The sequence below is a fragment of the Rhamphochromis longiceps genome, linkage group LG22 (genome assembly GCF_057381845.1).
Source record: "Rhamphochromis longiceps isolate RC_006_pf linkage group LG22, R_longiceps_female_GT1.1, whole genome shotgun sequence".
Classification (NCBI taxonomy): domain Eukaryota; kingdom Metazoa; phylum Chordata; class Actinopteri; order Cichliformes; family Cichlidae; genus Rhamphochromis; species Rhamphochromis longiceps.
In genome coordinates this window covers 12,509,499-12,528,294 of record NC_140577.1, presented here as the reverse complement: position 1 = coordinate 12,528,294, position 18,796 = coordinate 12,509,499, and the positions used below count along the sequence as shown (strand labels likewise).

The 18,796-nt window shown below is 41.4% G+C and overlaps 1 protein-coding gene across 1 annotated transcript in view; it reads left to right on the top strand.

Moving 5' to 3' along the window:
- Nucleotides 1-11,263: 11,263 nt before the first annotated feature.
- The window catches only part of LOC146643618 (RNA-binding motif, single-stranded-interacting protein 3), a 313,547-nt gene continuing 306,014 nt past the window's right edge, over nt 11,264-18,796 (top strand). Inside the window, exons 1-2 of the mRNA XM_085395367.1 lie at nt 11,264-11,494; nt 14,517-14,705. Coding sequence (XP_085251493.1) covers nt 14,532-14,705 — 174 coding nt within the window. The 5' untranslated portion in view covers nt 11,264-11,494; nt 14,517-14,531. The remainder of the gene's footprint in view (nt 11,495-14,516; nt 14,706-18,796) is intronic.

Genomic DNA, 18,796 nt, shown 5'->3' with positions numbered 1-18,796 from the left:
TAGAAACTCAATTTGCACCACACAGGATTACAAGTTGTATTTATCGACCCATAGCTGCCTCTCTGCAGCAGCCTGAAGCTTGGTTAAATCATAAGGGAGGAGGATGGTAGGGGGCTGCAGAGCAGTAGATTGGCGATAATTGGTTGAAGGACAGTATACAGTAATAAAGGGTCTAAATAGCCAGGATTGTTCCTGTCATGTTTCACCACTTCTATTTCCATACCAATTAAACCTTGTTGAAGCTGCCGTGATGAGAAAATGGAGGTGTAAAAGATTTGGAATAGCTAAACACATCAAAGCAATGCTCCACTTTTATTTATGCAACTTCTTCTTATGGAAATTTAGTCAAAGTTTAACACTTTTTGAAGCTATTTATCCAATGTGTCTTGACTGTTTTGCACTTTGGATTCAACAATACTGTGCACATTTTGGTATACCACAACACTTGGAAAATAAACATAGATAACGTATGCCTTATTCAGAATGTGCGCTGGCTTTCAGGTTTCATTTGAAATCAGACTTCTGATTGAGATATGGATTATCCTATTTTATTCACTGACAGAGCTCAACCAAACACAGAAGAAGACAGTAAGAGACGAGTAGAGGGACAGAGAGATTGAGTGGTAGACTGATAGGTAAATGGAGATCAGAAGGAGCGGATGGGGATGGATCTCTAGAGATATTCTCTAGCTCTGCGGTCCCGTGATGAGCCACCTATAATCCACGAGGATGGCTATGTCTCATTTCAAAGTAAGATGGAGGGCTGTATTGATTCCACTCGGCTGAGAGGAGATCTGATTTAAGTTTTGAATGTGAGAGTGTGAGCTAGCCCACCCCAATTTCAGTGCAGATGAAATTGGCTTTGGTGCATTATATTCTTTTGCTGCCCAGCAGACCGTGCCGGGTGCAGTGTTTTGTCACACTGTGACAGATGAGGAATATAGGGTTGGTGTCACAGGCACCTGCACAGCTAGAGGGCATGCCCATACATGATGCCACAGTAAACCGTGGCCTAGTTTAAGTTTTCCCCCATAAAATTACATCTTCATCTGCAGCAGATCATCCAGGAACCACAAATCATTTACTCATTTCTGTTCATTAGACACAGTGTGTATAGTAGTATAGTATTAGTATAATATAGTATTATGCTTAGAAATATTGGACAGTTTTGCAGGCTACATCAGTGCAGGCTATTCTTTATTAAAAGGAAATATCCTGATTGAATGTGAAGAAATCAATTTGGGGAATTTTTTCCAATTTCATGCAAATGAACAAATATCAACAAAACACGATGCAGACAATTTCCAAAGCTCAACATTAGAATCGTACAACCAAACTATGAATTGATGCAAAACAGTGTGCATGGCTAGCTCTTATACCCATCATGTTTTGCTGACATATTCAAGGAAATCAGAACAACTAAACTTGAGGAGAATAGTTGGGGGCTTGAAATGGGGAAGACAGAGACTTTTTAGAATTAAACACTGTCACACTTCGAGACTTCTTACTTCCAATTTAAATAGTGCATGTCAATGATAGGAGTTCTTTTTGAAGAAAACAAAATACTTGTTTTGCAAGTACTAAACACTCATGAAATATCACTTAAACTGGTGATCTTTCAGTTCTGGAGTAGATTTTATTTAATGTTTTTTTTAACTGTTTAACCTATTTTGGATCAGCTGTTTATGAAAAAGCTAAACTGACCATTTGCAAGCAGGTAGCAGAGTGGTATTGTTCCAGTCTTCTATCTACCAAACCAAACGCCAACATGATTTTTATGTAAGGAAAAAGAAATACCGTCAGGATTTCTTTCACATGCCAAGGATATACTTGTGGTTAAAATAAAAACGGAACTACTATGGAAAAGCATCTACACAGAGTAACATTTTAATTTTGAGACTGTTTAAGTGCACATCTGCTATCATTTTTACACTGTGCATTATACTGTATATCATTAAAAAAAACAAAAAAACGCAGGTGTGCACAGCTACACGCAGTGGACGAATGGTGTCTTCTGAGCGTTTGAAGAGGAGACAGGTCAGAAGAAGCCAAGACGCCACATCTGAAGAGCGCAGTGCCCCCCATATTGGCGAAGCAGGAGTCCCTACTCTGGGCCCGTGTTTACGTTTCCCTTCAAGTGTTTCCCCCCACGGCACTCCATCCAATTCTGCTCAACAAGGGAACATGAGGCAGCGGACTAAAATGAGAGTGGGCTCATGAATGGAGAGGGACAAATTGACATGTGGCGTTTTGTGAGGTGAGTGCCCAACCTCTCGACCGCTGATTACCATTCGCTAATGAGCACTCCTGTTTGTGTGTGTCTCTGTGTTTCCCTCTCCCTGCTTCTCTGCAGAGGGCTCCTTTTTCCTCTCCAGCTTTGTGCAGCTCCAGAGTGGCCGATGGACCATAGGTGCTCTGTTAATAGGGAGACGCACACATCAGTAATTAAAGCAGTAGGGGGCCTTGTACTATACCAAGTCCCTCCAATCCCCCTTTTTAAAGCTCGCCCTCCCCATATAATTCAATCCCGCCTGCCGAATTGATCATTGTGCGAGGCCAGTTTTGCCCCCGGCAGTTTTGTCACTTTCTAATGATGCTTTTCAGAGATGCAAGGCCGGGGTCCTACCAGCACCATGATCATTTGGGACGAATCGCTATCTTCACAACATCTGACCAAAATCCTTGCATTTACTCACAAGAAAACTCACCGACAGGTTGCTACACACAATACAAACAAATGCACAAAACACATCCACTGTCCGCTGCTGAAAATCACAGCGTACTGAACTGGAACTCAAGTATGTGGTTCGTGCCGCTAAAGACTACGAGGAGGAAGCGATCTCCAACCCTGATAACATATTTTTGCTCCTTAACTGGTCAGAAAAGGAAGAAATCACGGTGTATGATGGAAAACAATAACTAGTAGTAATGGACAGTTTTAGGTTATTGAACCAGTCTGGTGGAGCATATATATCCTTCAGGCTATTATATAAATAAAAAATATGAGAAGAAATGTCATACATGTTTGTACAAGTCTGTTATCTTTCAGGCCCGGAAATGCTGCCACAGGTTTTGAGCCCATATCTGACAAAGTGTCCTTATATCTGTAATACACGACAGATTCCCTTTCTAGTTTCCTTGAATCATCCCTGTTTGTCTGTGTCTATATGTCCCCAAGCCTCTTTATTCTGTCCTCAGCAGGCAGCAAGAATCCACTGGGAATGTCTCTCACTTCTGGCCCAACTTATTCAAAGTGAGCTAAAGACAGCAGGGAATTACAACTAGAAATGTTTCTTTTTGGAGGTACTGGAAACAGCCAGCTGACAGTTTGGATTTTTGATTTTTAATTTTCATCCATTTTTTTTCTATTAATGGGGGAAAATTCAAGTTAATTCATAAGATAATTACCATGATTATCGCATTTCATTACAATTTGAACTTTGCTTTGGGGTGGCATCAGTCTTTAAGAAATGCCAGTGTTATCGATCAGTCGTGTTCCTTCTCCTTCTCTCACACTGACACCACTTGTAGCTGTAGTTAATAGGGTGCCGTACCCTATTTAATTAAAATAACCCAGCCGAGGTGTTTTAACATGGCATTCTGCTTCTCTGAGCCATGTTTGTTCTGTTTCCTGCCCTGTTCAGCTCCCCCTTATCTCTTAGACCCCCTTGAGTATGGCGTTTTACATTTCTGTTTGTAAAACTGTCAACACATCCACTGGCTGTACTAACGTGTGATTTAGCGCCAACAGAGAGGAGGGATAGAGAGTGAGAGAGAGGCAACTGCATGAGATCTTGCACGTTCTCAAAGTGGAATATTTTTTCACTGTTATCCCCCTAAACCCCAACCCCACACCCCCAAAGATGCCTTGATGTTTGTGAAGAGCGTCTTTTTACCCTTTAACAATCGCGTACCCTCTCTTACTTTTCTCATGTTCACTTTCTGTAGCATTCGTCGCCAATATTTAACGCTACCGATGCCTTTCATTTGAAATTAAATATGACGGGAGGGCCGGGCTGTGAAGCGCCCGTGTCGAGGTGCAAATCAAATTAACGAGTGAAAAGAACGTAAATCACCTTACGTACAAAAATTCATGCTGTTCTACTCTCATTGCAGAAAGTTCAAAATGAAATAGCAATGTTCAAAATAATTGGTTTAATGTGTGTCACTGAATAGTGTGAGTGAAGTTTACACCTGTCTCACTCCTGTCAAATCAGAAATCGCCCGTCATAGTTAATAGGTACCTGGGGGAAGGGATGACATATCAGGACCAGAAAAATAAACAGCAGCTATAAATCCTGCAACAAGAATCCCTTATGGAATCGGCTTATCTGTACCTACACGGCTCTTCCCCACATGAATGCACGCTCCCTACACAAAGTTTAAAAAGATAAGAACACTCCCAAACCAAATGAATGAAACATTTACCTCAGTCAGATTCTCATCAAGAGCAGAAATGCTAATTAAATTACTCGACACATCTATAAAAGTCAGACAGAAAATAAACAAAAAACGGTTAAACATTATTTGGCAAGGGTAAAGAATTGCACCTGCATCTGTTTCTACCAGAGGTGGAAGAAATTCTGCTTTTAATAAACAGAAATACTCCATCCTGATTCTGCGTTTGAGATTTTTTTTTTTTCTTACTTTAGTTGGCTTTAATTTACACCTCTGTTTTGCAGCTCTGAGCGGGCAATTCAGTTTTTGTCCCTTTGGAGAGGAGCACTCGCAGCAGAACATTAGCTCATTTTAACGGCCAGTGTAATAATCTGTGCACCGGAGGGCCTCCGTTGGAAGCTCTGCTTTGCACTAAAGCATCGGAGGCTCCCCTGTCAATAACAAGCCAGTCACTTCATTATAGCTTCACAAGTCACCCATTTATTATCCATTGGCCCCATCAGAGAACGGCAGAGCGCGGAGTCAGATGTTACAACATATTAATCAAAGCTGCACCATTGTGTCAAAATGTAATTTTCTACACGAGGACTGCGGCAGTAATTGTTTGATTCGATAACAGAAGTAGATAATGTGTCCAGGGACACGACGGTGCTCGAGCGGATGCAAATAGATGAAGCTCGGACCTGAGCTAATGTTTAAATTTAAGATAACTGGCTGTTCTTTATTTAAAAGAAAAGAGAAGTGAGAATATGATTGGTGGGTTGTGCTCGAAGGGAACCTAAGAGGTGCCAAAAGACACTTCTACAATTATTACCGAATGTAGATGCAACAAAAAGTGGAAGTTTTTTGCTTAATCTAATATGTGTCATAACAAAAATTAATAGAGGAATTCATGAGAGCTTAATATTCTTCTGTGGTTTTAATGGGTTTCACTTGCAGGGGAATATCTGCAGTGTAATCTGTTTTCACTGTTCACTGTTTATTGCAGTTCTGTTTTAAAACTTTGGGGTAAAAAAAATCTGTAAAAAAAATTTAAGGTTTAAAGAAATCAAAGCAATATTTACGTGTCTGATCTTGCTGAAGGAGGGAATTTTGCCCGTTCTCAAAATTCACATTTCCTGATCTATCAGTGAAATCTACAGACCATCCTTAACCTCCGTTGAGTTTACGCATGGTCCTCTAAAAAAAAAAGATAGAAAATTCGTTGCAACTTGGGGAAAAAAATTAAAAAGAGATGGCACAACACTTCTGAGAGCCTGAATGTGTGAATCCACAGACACGTCTGCATGAGCGTAGTGGCTTAGTGCCGATTATAGTTGCACCAAATGTTGAATAGGACTTTCAAAAAACACATTCACGAGAAGCTGTGAGAAATTCACTCACACCAGCAAATGCAAAAGCTGACCACAGCCAACTACAGGAGCAGAGCAGAAAAAGCCACATAGCAACTGTAGCTGAAGAAGAGGAAGGGGGATGCAGAACACCCAAACACAGAGAGACAAAAATAAAGATATATGGCTCTCATCACAGTTTACAAAAATTTGTGCAGATTTAAAAGAAGGGAGCGTTTGCAGGGAAGTGTTTTTATGAATGTTGGTAATAATGACATAACTGAGTAGAACAGTCTGACATATTTCTCCTTTACTTTTCTTTTCTCTTTTTTTGTGGAAAAACTAAAAAGCGTCAGCAAACTCAACAAATCTTGCACAGAAGCAGAAAAGCAAAATCTGACGCAATCCCGAGTCAAAGTTGCTCGTGACACTCACAACAAGCAGAGAAAGGCAGCGCGAGACCCCAACAAACCCCTTTCACATGTAATGATTACTCCCCTTCATTAAAACTGCTAGTAACCCTGTTAGGCTGGAATAGACTCACTACGGGTAATCGTGAAAACACTTTTAATCAACGCACAGCAACAGTAGAGACCTTGCTAGAATGCATTCACTCCAAATAAAGCAGGCTCTTTATAAACAGGCGCAGCAAAACAGCTAAGACCCTGATAAGACTCCTCACACTCTCCATGGCGAAACCTGCCTGTGAATGTCTCCTGACAGCTCCTTAGCCCTTGTTAGAGAGAATCACTTCCTAATGATTCAACCCAGCTTGGAAACATCAACAGCCACAAAGTAACACTTGGGCATGCAGTTTTACATGAAGTAACATGCAGCCGATGCAGCTGACTGGGTTCGCCCATGTGCGGTTGTGTCCACGAAAACTTTTCAATGAGGTTCGAAACAAAAACTTGAAGCGAACAAAGAGTCACTAAATTCCGATAATTGGTCGGCCGCGAGATATATTTTAGAAGGTCGAAACAGAATCGCGCGACGAGTAAAAGGGAGTCGTTAACTCGCTGCTGTGTTCATAATCGTCTAAAAGTTTTGTTTAATCTGCGGATTTTTTTTCTCTGAAAGATTAAATATGTATATATGTAAAAGTACGTTAATCTAAAAATGTGTCATTTGAAAGCATTTTTAGGATATATTCTTAACATGTAATGTTTTTTTGTTTTTCACAGTCATCAGCCAGACTGAATGTTTGACTTTTCTCCTAGTTGGCTCTTGTGTGAGACCTTTACACACGTTAAACAATAAAAATAATTGGCCTGCATTTCTTTTACAGTTCACACCAACGAGGAGAAGAAAAAAAAAGAAAGAAAGAAAAACACCTCTATGCACACTGCGGCTGACACAAATGTATGCATGTGCTTGCTCATAAGCACCCACACAAACACACGCGCGCACACGCGCACACACAAACAGGGCAGTTGACACATGGTATATCAGCAGGCGCAGTTCTTTTGTCCTCTTGTTAGTTTTAGCCACACCAATACTCTTGGAACACATCATGCTTTTGTCCTGAATACATAGGACGCCTGTATAGAGAAGAAATCAAAATAAAGCTTTCAGGCTACCGTTTAAAAATCAGAAATCACGTTTATTATTCTCCATCTCATCCCTCTTTTAAACAATTCAGTGATTCCTATTTGATTTTTTTCCCTCCCAATTCTCCTCGTTGTATTTTCCATTGATCGCAGCGATGACAAAATTCAATGTATGACTAAGATTTTTCAAGGTCCCTTTCTGTGACTCAGAGGCGTTTATTTTTTTCACGCCGCAGCGGCTATATTTTGGTGATTATTTGTCGTGTGGTTTTTCATCTGTGCCTGAACTGTCAATTATGCCAGCAGTGGGTGGGGTTTGAGTCATGGATAATATGATTTTGACAGGTATGATTCACTGGCAAGGAGCAGGCATCCATGTGCACAAGCAAACACATAAACACGATGATTAAAGTTTACACATAAACATTAGGATGTAAAATCATGTCTGTAGGTCGTGGAGAGAATCAATTCTTTGCCCCCTCTTTAATAAAAGAATATATCACTATATAGGCCCAAAAAAGACAAACTTTCTCTCCTTACATGTACTTTTTTCTGTTCAGGTATGCTACCCACCCTTCCTTGTGCAAATTCATCTCATCCAGCACAATCTTATCCCACAGATGCTGTCACTCCTTCATCCTAGGTGTGAAAAATACGGCAGGCTAAGGTGCTACTCTGTAATCAGGCTGGACTGTTGTGCAGCGTACAGTGAGGCGTGCTGATAACCGCCACAGCTTCACAAGGCTGCGGTGTGACCCCATGGCCACGGGGGCCTCAGATGCCTCTTCGTTTTTCAGACGGTTCTGCACTGTGGCAGAAAGGCCCAACAAATCGCGGTGGAAACAAACAAAAAAGCACATGAAACACAGACATACACGCATGGAGAGCAACAAGGTCTAAACTCTCCGCCTGGCCTGGATGATGTTCGCAACGGGATTACACAAACGCTGGGATCCTGCATGGCTTCGAAAATAGTGAAAAGACAGATGTGACATCGGCTCTATTTTCACTTGCATCTTTTGGCAGCAAGGACAGATTATGAAATGCAGTCTTCATCCAATGCTCTGCTCGTGAACAGCAGATTCCACGGCTTTTTCTGTCTGCCTTCCCCACATGCTCTTAACAGTGCGCTTAACACCTACAATTATATATTTATATATATATATATATATATTTTTTTTTTTTTAAGAAAAAGAAAACAGGACTGGACCAAATTACTTACATCTTGCGTCAGTCTGAAAAAAAGCTTAACATCTTGACACTAGCTTTTAGTGTGGGCTGCATCTTCACAGAAGTGTGGCATGCTATGGCAACAGATAAGAGTAGCTTCATCATACCTCAGGATCCTTCTTTTGAGTCAGTGCTCCTTGCTGGGAGAGGATGCCGAGCAGCTTTTGGGTTCAGCACTGAAATGACAAACAGTTTGAGTGATGGATGGAGCCGTGTACTCTAGCTGTAGAGTCCGAGCACAGACAAAAACATCCATGAAGCTTCGGGATAAAAGCTTTAGAAAGCAACCAAGAGTTCCATCATTTAGCAGTCAAAGCAAACGCACATGATTAAAAATTGTAAATATAGCCAGTAATTTACAGAAAATTTTAAATCAGTAATTTTTTTAAGTATTGAACAGTTTACTTTAGGAAATAGGCTGTTACTCACAGTTTTGATCCAAAGTCTCAAAGTGCCCCCTAGTGGGTCTTTCCTGTTTCTGCTCTCAAGGAGCTCTGGAGAACATCTGACCCCATAATAAGGTCTCTGTAGTTCACTGTGCTAATTAAGAGGGCACTTTCAACATGGGATCACAGGATAACACTCAGTGCCTAACACAGTTTGAGTGCATTAGCTGCTCTCTGTACCACAACAAACTGCTAAGTGTCTGCGAGGGTAAACTGACATCACAACACCAATTCACTGCACTGATTGTAAGACACACATAACTCCAGCCTCAGCACCACGCTATGCTCTGAAACACAAACTGAAATTGTGCTAACTGAAATTGTGCTAAAAACGAAGGCCTCAAAAGGCTACTCGATGCTCAATTTGCATGCCACCCTGCTGCAGCCAGAGCGATACTTGCATTTCAACACTGAAATGCAAAATCAAAGCCCAAATAGCAAATGCTTAATTCTTTTCAGTCTCTCGTACTGTAATTCAAGCGGCATGGAGCACAAAGAAAAAGCTGGACAGCTTGCATACAGCAGCCTGCAAAGCGCTGCTGACTGATAATACACTCTGTCTCTCCATCTCCTCATAACTCCTTCCCACAACACAACCTGGCACCTTGTCCCACTGGCTGGTCCTGAAGGAAAACAATTACCAGAGAGGCGGAACAACAATACCCAGAAAACATCTGCTTGTGCCGGCTGAGGCCATCGACATGCCTGACTGTGTGTCCCTGCTGGCTTAGGCAGGGGACACATGCCTGGCTGAATATGGCTGATGGGCCCGATTGTACGAGGCCCCAGTCTCCTGCTCCTTGTGGCGCCTAACCCTCCGCCTGTTTGCCCGCCGATCCACCTGCCTTTCTGACTGCCTGTCTGCCTTCTCTGGCAGCGGCAGCTCTGTCAGAACAGACGAGGGTCCGCCTGTTAGAGCAGTTGTTCGTTTGGGTAAAATCCCTCCTGCTTGGATGAAACAGAGAAACAGTATAGCAGGACGAAAGGAAGGCAATGAAGATAGCACAATGGACCCATGTTATGCATATCTCACGTTATTGTCCCATCTTTAGGGCAAACAGTGAATCTGTCTAAAATACTACACACTGTATATTGCTTACATATAATAGCACCTACTGGTTTATTATAGTTGCCTCCACCACACAGATAGGCTTACACTCTTTAACACTGGCACACAGATGATAGCATATCAGACACTTATTAGTTTGGTTGTGATTTGGTTACCATCTTCTTCTTTTTTAAAACCTTTTATAATTCAAGCAGCAATGCATTAAGCATGCATCCTCTTTGACATGCTCTTCTCAGAGTTTATTGATTTTATATCGCCACCTTGTGGCCATCATCGAGGCTTTCTAATTATTTGTCCACAGTAATTCTCAGGAAATGTACGTCGAAATTCGCAACACAAAGCTCAATTATATAGATTCAGCAGATTTATCAATCATTGTTTTGATTGGATTAAAGACGGCGTGTGTCCAAAATTGAAGAGTAATATTTTTAAAATAATAAAGAAATAATCAATGAAAAAAGGATGACTGTTTAACAGCTTGTATGTAAGAATTTAAATGAGATTCATTTGTGTTAGGTTACAGATTACTTGTAAAACATACCATAACCATATCGTTTCTTTTACTCCCACACACTTACCCTATTCAGCCAAAACCAAGATCACCATGTCACCATGACGGTGATTATTATCATTTTAAAGTATCACAGCTTTGCAGTGCACACGTTACATAATAAATCTATTTCGACCTGCACTGCCTGCTTAGGTGTTACTGGCCCGGCTTCACTTCACCCCCAGCCGTGTAGGTCGGCCCCTCCCACTGTAACAGAGCTTTTGCTGCTTTTACAAACTGTAGGAAATGTCTGCTTAGAAGGCCTAAAGGAGGAAAAAGAATCAATTGTTAGTAGAACTAGCAGTTACAATTAGCAGCTGTGTTATACTCTCATTTCGTGCAGAGTAGTATGTCTGCTTTCTTTTTGCCATTTGTGTGAAAAAAGTGCAACATAGAGGACACTCGCTACGATTTCAAATGACTACGTTTCTTATAAATAATAACAAAAAAATAAAACTAACGTTTTAATCTTTTTTTGCTACTTTTCAGTATGAAAAGCGGCTTGCTTTATAGCAACTTTTCTACGACAGCGATGTCAAACGTCAGCTCTCTCGGATATTTCGAGGTGTACCTGAAGGCAGCATTTTTGACACGGGCTCGGTGTAACCGGGAGGTGGGTTTGTTTGATGACAGCTTGCGGGGACACGCCCGCCGTGACAGCAGCAGCAGCTGAAGCGGCTTGTGTGGCTTTGACATCGTGCACTGCCTCCTGGGCTCGAGCTGAGCGTCTCAAAGCCTCGCGGCCAGCTTTTGACGGAATAACTTCTCATACAACTAAATGAAGCGGTTGCCTGTTGTTGTGCCCCAGACTGCTGTGGCTTTCCGCGTCAGAGCAACAACAGAGATGTAAAGCAATTTGCACTACCGCATCTTCCTCTTGATATGCTTCTGACATAACGAGGAGCCAAGAAGTGACAGAGGTATTTCGGCATTCTTTTGGAACTTGTTTGTGTTGGTGTGCCGCTGCCGTTACGCTGTTGAAGCCATTGTAATATCACAGGCACAGCGCTAGGAGCGACAACCCCCTCGGGAGGATGTTTTTGTCGCTTGAAGTCGGGACGACGTTAGAAAATGTTTGAGTTGCTCTGGTGTGCATTAAGTGAAACGTCCACGGTTAGCTGCAGCTTCATTTTTAGCTGTGAGCGTGAACGGAAGACCTAGCAGGCGAGTTCACATTAGCAGCTGAAGAAGGAGAACTTTGAACACTGAATGTTGCACTGACCTCGGGCCTCACCTGCTAGGTGCCAAACATAGAGAGACCTGCAAGAGGTGTATCCTTTGACACGCCACACGCTAAGATAATCTTTGCAGAGTTAGTCACTTCTAGTCCCACTTAGTGCTTTTGTAACCTTTTTGCATTATAACAATTAAATGATAATACTCGAGGAACATCACAAGGGTTCATTAACGGGGACCAACAGGTGAAGTTCACCTGTCTGTGTCTGTGCCAGTTTTCACTGGGCTGCAGCGTTATAATGCTCAGTGAAAGGTCCTTCAGGACATGTATTTATGAGGCAGCTCATCTCAGTTGCAAGAACAACCAACTGACCTCATAACTTATTAATGGCCCCAGAATGCAAAATGAAGCAACTCAGATGCTAAACATCGACCCGATGCTGATTTCAGATCTGTCCTTCAAACGAGGTCACTTGTCTTTACTTTGTTTGTCTTCTGCTTTATTGTTCGGAGACCTGGAAAAACAAGTCCTCACTACTGAGATAATGCTTCCTTGCATGCACCACACTGTTAAATGATTTTTTTTTTTTTGTTCTAGATTATAAGGTTACAATTTAAAACATGTTGTTTGATCAGAATTTTTGTTAAACATCTGTTATTTATCCAGTTTATTTTTTTAAGTGCTCTCAGTGTGACAAACACATACAGATTAGGAGAGAATTATTAGTCCCCAAACTGAAAGTTTTTCTCAAAATCTTCCCAAATGCTTTTTAACAGAGTAAGGGATTTTCAACATCCTATTTCTAAAAATATTAGTTCGCTTTAGATTTCCACACAATAACAGCATAATATCTGGGTAAAAAAACCCCACCCCAAATGACCAGGGTTATTAGCCCACTGAAAACTGACCTTTTTTTGAGCCGTAGCACAAACCACTGCTGTGCAATTATGTGCTTTAACGTTGCCCAAAGCTTGTAAAATAAAATGAAAACTGAGGTTTATCTTCCAATTTACAAACAGTATAAACACTTCAGCAAAGGTTTGAGCTCACACCTGAGAAACCCTCATGACAACAACAAAATAAATCAGTTAACTCGAGAAAAAGAGTTGTTGATGCTCACAAAGGATGAGATGGATATGCAAAGTTATGACACTGTTTCCAAGTGTCATCAACTGGAGTGAGAAGTATCATTAAGAAAACTCAAAGAGAGCCACGGTGTACAGAACAAGCCCATCAGAGGTAAGAAGAGAAAGATTTCAAAGACCCTTAAAAGAAAACTAGTGATTAATGATGTGTTTAGACTCCAGAACAACAGCCAAGATGTGAGTGACTTAACCAAGTCTGGAATTGTAGTCTGAATGAAGAAAATCACTTGAAACCTGCACAAGAGTGGACTGCAAGGTTGCAGATCAAGATAAACTCTGCTTTTGCAGAAGAGACACTTTTAAGACAAATTAAAGAAAGAGAAACATTATGCATGCTGGAAGCACATTCTTCCAGTGTATAAAGGAGCTCTTTAGCCACAAAGATGCTTTAGTTTGGAGAAAGATGGGAGAGGTGTAAAACCCAAAGACTATTGTCCCCAGTCCCCATGGTGAAACACGGCGGTGGGAGTATTATGCTGTGGGATGCTTCAGTGCGTCTGGAACTGGGAATTTTATCAATGTGGGAGGAATCACGAAGAACGAAGGACGTGAAGATTCTGAAAGAAAACCTCAAGCAGCCAGCACCAAAACACAATAGCAACACAATACATACGTCAGCCCTGGTGAAGAACTACTTCCATAAGAGCAAAGTGAATGCCATTGACTGGCCTGCACTATCTTGAATCCCATTAAGAATCTGTAGGGTGAACTGAAGAGGGAAGTCCATGCCAGAAGACCACAAATTTGGAGGAGCATGTAAAATTCACCAAAAAAGAATAGGCTCAGATCAGGAGACGTGTGTGAGACTTACCTAAAACTACAACAAATGACATGCGCTGTTTTCCAGCAGATAGGATACACAATTGACTATTAGCGTTGGGTGGGCTAATCATTTTGACTCTGGTAGTTTCAGGGTTTCATGGATTAAAGTGATCCATTACATTCAGAATAAAACTTTTAAGCTTTGTTTAACAGCACTTGGGTAATTCCCTTTATAAAAATTACATTTTCACATGGGGACTAATAATATTGTGCAAAGTCAGAGGTTAGGTTAGGATACAGTGCAGTGCCATGGGAAGGATAGCAAATCATTTTGTGCTGTGATATAATCATTATTATTAAGTTTTAATTATTTCATTTGTAGCTGAGAGAATGGCAACCAGAGCCTGATGGGAATTTCCTTGACAGACCTTTTACTTGTTAACTATGACTGAGTGTCCTCAAATTTTCCAGTTAGTCATGCATGATACCCAAATCCTAAAGGCTAACTTACATAAACAGACTCCAGCTTTAATGCCATTTAATATTAGTGATTACACCCGTGCCTTTATTGATGTGAAATGTCTAAATGTCTCCCTTGTTTTTGAAAATTTTAAAGATGGGATTATATTTACCCCACAGTTGTGTTCCAGTGATATGACTTATAATGCAGAAAAGCTCGAACGACTTTTGTAATAAATACTGGAAATCGATAGTGATGTCAGACTGAGATATGTCTCAGAATACAAACACTGGTGCAGAGATTTTGTGAAAACAACCATAACTTGTAAGTCAGTCCAAGTGTTTCATTCATCCACTCTTTCGTCATTATTTTCTGCAATCTCGTGCTACCATTAAAAGGCACTGCAGGGGAAGATGGAGGTCCAAAGTGGTGTTCAGCAGCCTGAGCCCTGCCCTCTGGGCTCTCCTCGGTCAGGGGCCGATCAGCAGAATGAAGTGGATGACAGACAGATGGATGCCGGTGGCAGGCCTTCCACTGACAACCACAGTAAAGATGCACAGCCAGCAACGCAGAAAGACGACAAAAAAGTGAGTTACAGGCTCCCACTGCTGCACATCTGCAGGCGCTGGGTCTGGGTGTGTCTGTACATGTGTATGTGTGTGTTGAGTGATGAGATCCTGCCTGACTGTTGAGCTATGTGGGAAATATCCTGTACTTTGAGTGTGTTTTATTTTCCAGTGCTTAAAAGCCAAGTTGCATTTTTTGCCAATACATTTTTTTATGTTGTGGGGCGTTAGGAAGAGCACAATGGATATTGGCAGCTAGCAATATTAGCCTATCCTAGCTATTTGCTGATATATTGGTATCAGCAAATAATTGTAATTTCTTGCCGTATAAAATTTAAATTTAGAGAAGTAAAGAAGAGACAGGCGAAACACCCTTCAGCCAGGTTGCGAGTGTTGTACATTGTATTGTTTGCCCACCAGAGGGCGCTCTGCAGCTTACCTGTTTGCAACGCACGTGATTGGAATGCGACAAACACATTAGAGCGTTAGGCAGGCCATGAATGAATAATCATAACTTGTTGCAACATTATAACACGTTTATTTTTAACCTACATTGCCATATTATATAAGTAATGGCTCATAAATAACAGCTTATAAGAAATGTTTGGGAGACCTGCTTGTTTTGTGTGCCTGAAAGAATAAATATCGGCCAATATCTTATTTTTAAATTCCCTATTAATAGTATTGGTCTTAAAAACCCTATATCGGACCGTCTCTAGTGTTAAGCGTTGTCAGTCCTCAATCATGAGCTTCGACACTTCTCCAGTTCTGCAAGGACATGTTTGCAAAGCATTGTTGCTTCGAAACTATAGTTACTTTTGCTCTCATGCCTCAGTTGTTTTAAAGGGTCCAGTCAACGCAAAAATATCAAGCACCGCTGTGGTATGGACCTGTTCCTATTACTTATCAAAACCCAAGTGGATTGTGCAGTTCCCTCATGCGAGCGCTCATTCTCAAACATATCAACCCTCTGCCATTTTGGAGCCCTCTGCACGTCCAAGAGTGACAGTAAAATCCTCACTGGCTGTGCTCCATCTCAAGGATGTCAATCATGCTTCTCTGGCAGGAGCCAGAACCTCTTTCCGTCAATCAGCCCGAGAGGCTCTGCACGCCTCAGAGCAGAGAAGAGATAGAGGCAGAATAACCACAACAGATATCAAAAACATTCACTAGATGACTGGACTGACTGCTACTGGCAGCTCTGAATGGGTTGCTTGTCATGGCTTGCTGTATCAATTTTGAGTTCTTTGAGCAGAGTTTGAGCGTACAGTAATCGACATCACGCTTTAGGGTTTCCAACTTAGTGAGGTGAAAGGGCCTCTGAAGCATTAAACTAACATCAAAAAGTCATAATCATACAATGCAGTTATTTTAGGTTGAGTTTCAGCTTGTTACTGTAGCATTTAACTCTACTTAATATTAGGTATTAACCTGAAGGAAGTCTTTGCACTTATGTCTAAAATTTCTGCAGTTTAATGAGTTAGGGGATTTTTCTGCAGCTGTGATCAAATAAAGCAACTATTACTTCAGTACTTTTACTTTCACGTTTAATGCTAGCGACCTCATTCTTGATGATCTACATATTTGAACTGGCGAATATGCCCTTCCTGATGCATCCCTCTGGTTTGTGACTGACACTAGGACTACACTGGCTTGTGGCCCTTTGTCTCATGCCAGGAAAGAGTACTACAAATGTGATATTTGCTTTGAGAGTGAAGGAGTTGCTGTGAGTCTTTGTGGACTAAGAGAAAGCATATAATAAAGTGATGATAAGAACTGTACTGCACGAGGAGTCAGGAGTGGCAGAGAAGTATGTAAGGGCAAGACAGTGGTGAGGTGTGCAGTAGGATTGACAGATGGGTTCAAGGTGGGGGTGGGATTACATCAGGGATCAGCTGTGAGCCCTTTCTTGTTTGCACCGGTGATGGACAGGTTGACAGATGAGATCAGGCAGGAGCCTCCGTGGACTATGATGCTCACAGACGACATGATCTGTAGTGAGAGTGGGGAGGAGGTGGAAGAGAGGAGGAGGTATACTCTGGAGAGAAGAGGAATGAAAGCCAGTGGATACGTGTGTGGAAATGAGAGGGAGGTCAGTGGAACAGCTCAATTTATAAGGCAAGGCTGACATGGTTTGGACATGTGCAAGAGGAGGGATGGTGAATGTATTGGACAAAGGATGTTGAATATGGACCTGTGGAATAATGGAACTGTAACAAAAACACCCTTTGCTCATGGAGCTAGTTGCTTTGTTGCAGTTACTGCAGTCTGTGACAAATTCTTGTATAAGTTGTAATTGTGCAGTAGTACTGTAGGATAACATACTTTGTGACCATGCAAACTTAGATTATGTTCGCTATCTGAATTCTTTCAGGTAGTTCACTAAAGTCTCTTATTACAGTCCTTTGACATACACATGAATACACACCATCTATAAGACTGGATAGAAGATCTCCTGCCTTTGAGGTATTCAGCACAATAAGACCATCAGAATTTCCACACATACACTGGTCTACCACCCGCAGTTGGTGTGAAGATTTAATTTTTCAAACCTCAACCTATGCCTTTTAAATCCAACATTGACTCGTCCATGTCTGCTTTTATTGTCTACTGACAAATCAAAACCTTTGTACAAATATCTTACATTAATGGCTGTAATGATAAATGTTGCCACCTTGGAAGGCTGAGTGCAGTCTGTTAATGTTGAACAGGGGCATTTGTCAGTGTTTAGCTGTTTGTGCTGCACTGTGAAGCAATGGGGCATGAAGGCTTACATTTCAGAGAGCAGAGGTTTTCTAACAAGCTCACAGAGGCAACATTAAACATTAGTTTTTAATTTTACTGTGGGTGTTTCCACATAAGCAGACAACAAACCACAACATGCAACAAGACCACTGTCGCTGTCATTTAACCTTTTTCTAATTGAAGCAAGCAGAAGTGGGCATTTTTTTTGTCCTTTTTAATTTTTTTCCCCATTCTCTGTTGTTAATTAGCAGAGTAGATAATTCTAATAAGTGGTGCATTTTCACAGAAACATCGCCTGGGGACCGCGGGTCCCAGCGCCACTGGCCTGACCAACTGTTTGGCAAGCAGGCCACTGCGGCCGTGGATTCATCGATTCCTCTGGAGTGTTAATTCATCAAGATGTCATCAGTGGAAATGGACCACTGCTCTGTCCTTGTTAAAGGGTGCTCGCCTCTCGCCTGCCCTGTTGTTTATTAGTGATGCATCATACAGAATGAGGTGACACAGTTTGGCCTGTGGGCGCAGGCTTAGAGCTGCGGTGGCATATAAGGTCATCATGAGTTCAGTCAGCTGTTGCATAAAGGTTAAGGAAGTTAGGTGGCGAAAGTATATTTTCCCGTTTGAATCCCCAGACTGACCCTGTATTCCCAGGAATAAGAAAGTAAAGGTTTAACATTTGTTTCAACCTGATGAAAAACCCTTTAGTGAGCAATTAATCCCAAGCTTGTACTTTTAATGTTGCATGCTAACTGTAGGCTGTTCTTTTTGAGCAGGCTTTTTTTCAAAAAGAGCATTTAAAATGTCTCACCAAATTTTTTTTCAGCTTGGTTGTTTTCTATTAACACCATGGTGTCAATTGACCAACCATAAACTGAGTTATACGTTTAATAATATATAATTGGTATCCTGGATTTAACATTTGACCCCACTTGATTCACCGTTGATAATCCGTATCAGTAGATCAGAGACACCAGGATTCACTATTTTAATCTTGCGTCTGTACTATTATTACATGAATATTTTAGGGTGTTTGTTCATAACTAAACATTTCAGACTGAAAGGTAACTAACATAGCTTGCTACTTCTGCAGTAGCTTGCTACTTTGTTTGGCCCTTTGTTTGGACATTTGTGCACAGAAGAGACTCCAGCTGTTGTAAGGTGTCTTTCTGCTAAAGGTCAGCTGATGACCAGACAGTCAAAAGTCACAGCATCTGATCCACCCTCGGCAGTGTGCCCAGATGTGTATGGAGTAACTGACTAATGTAGGGAGTGTTCAGACCACAAATGGCTCTCTGAAATGACCTGTCAGGAGGAACGAAAAATTAAAAACGCCCACGAAGAGCCTCTGACAAGAGAGAAAGAAAAGT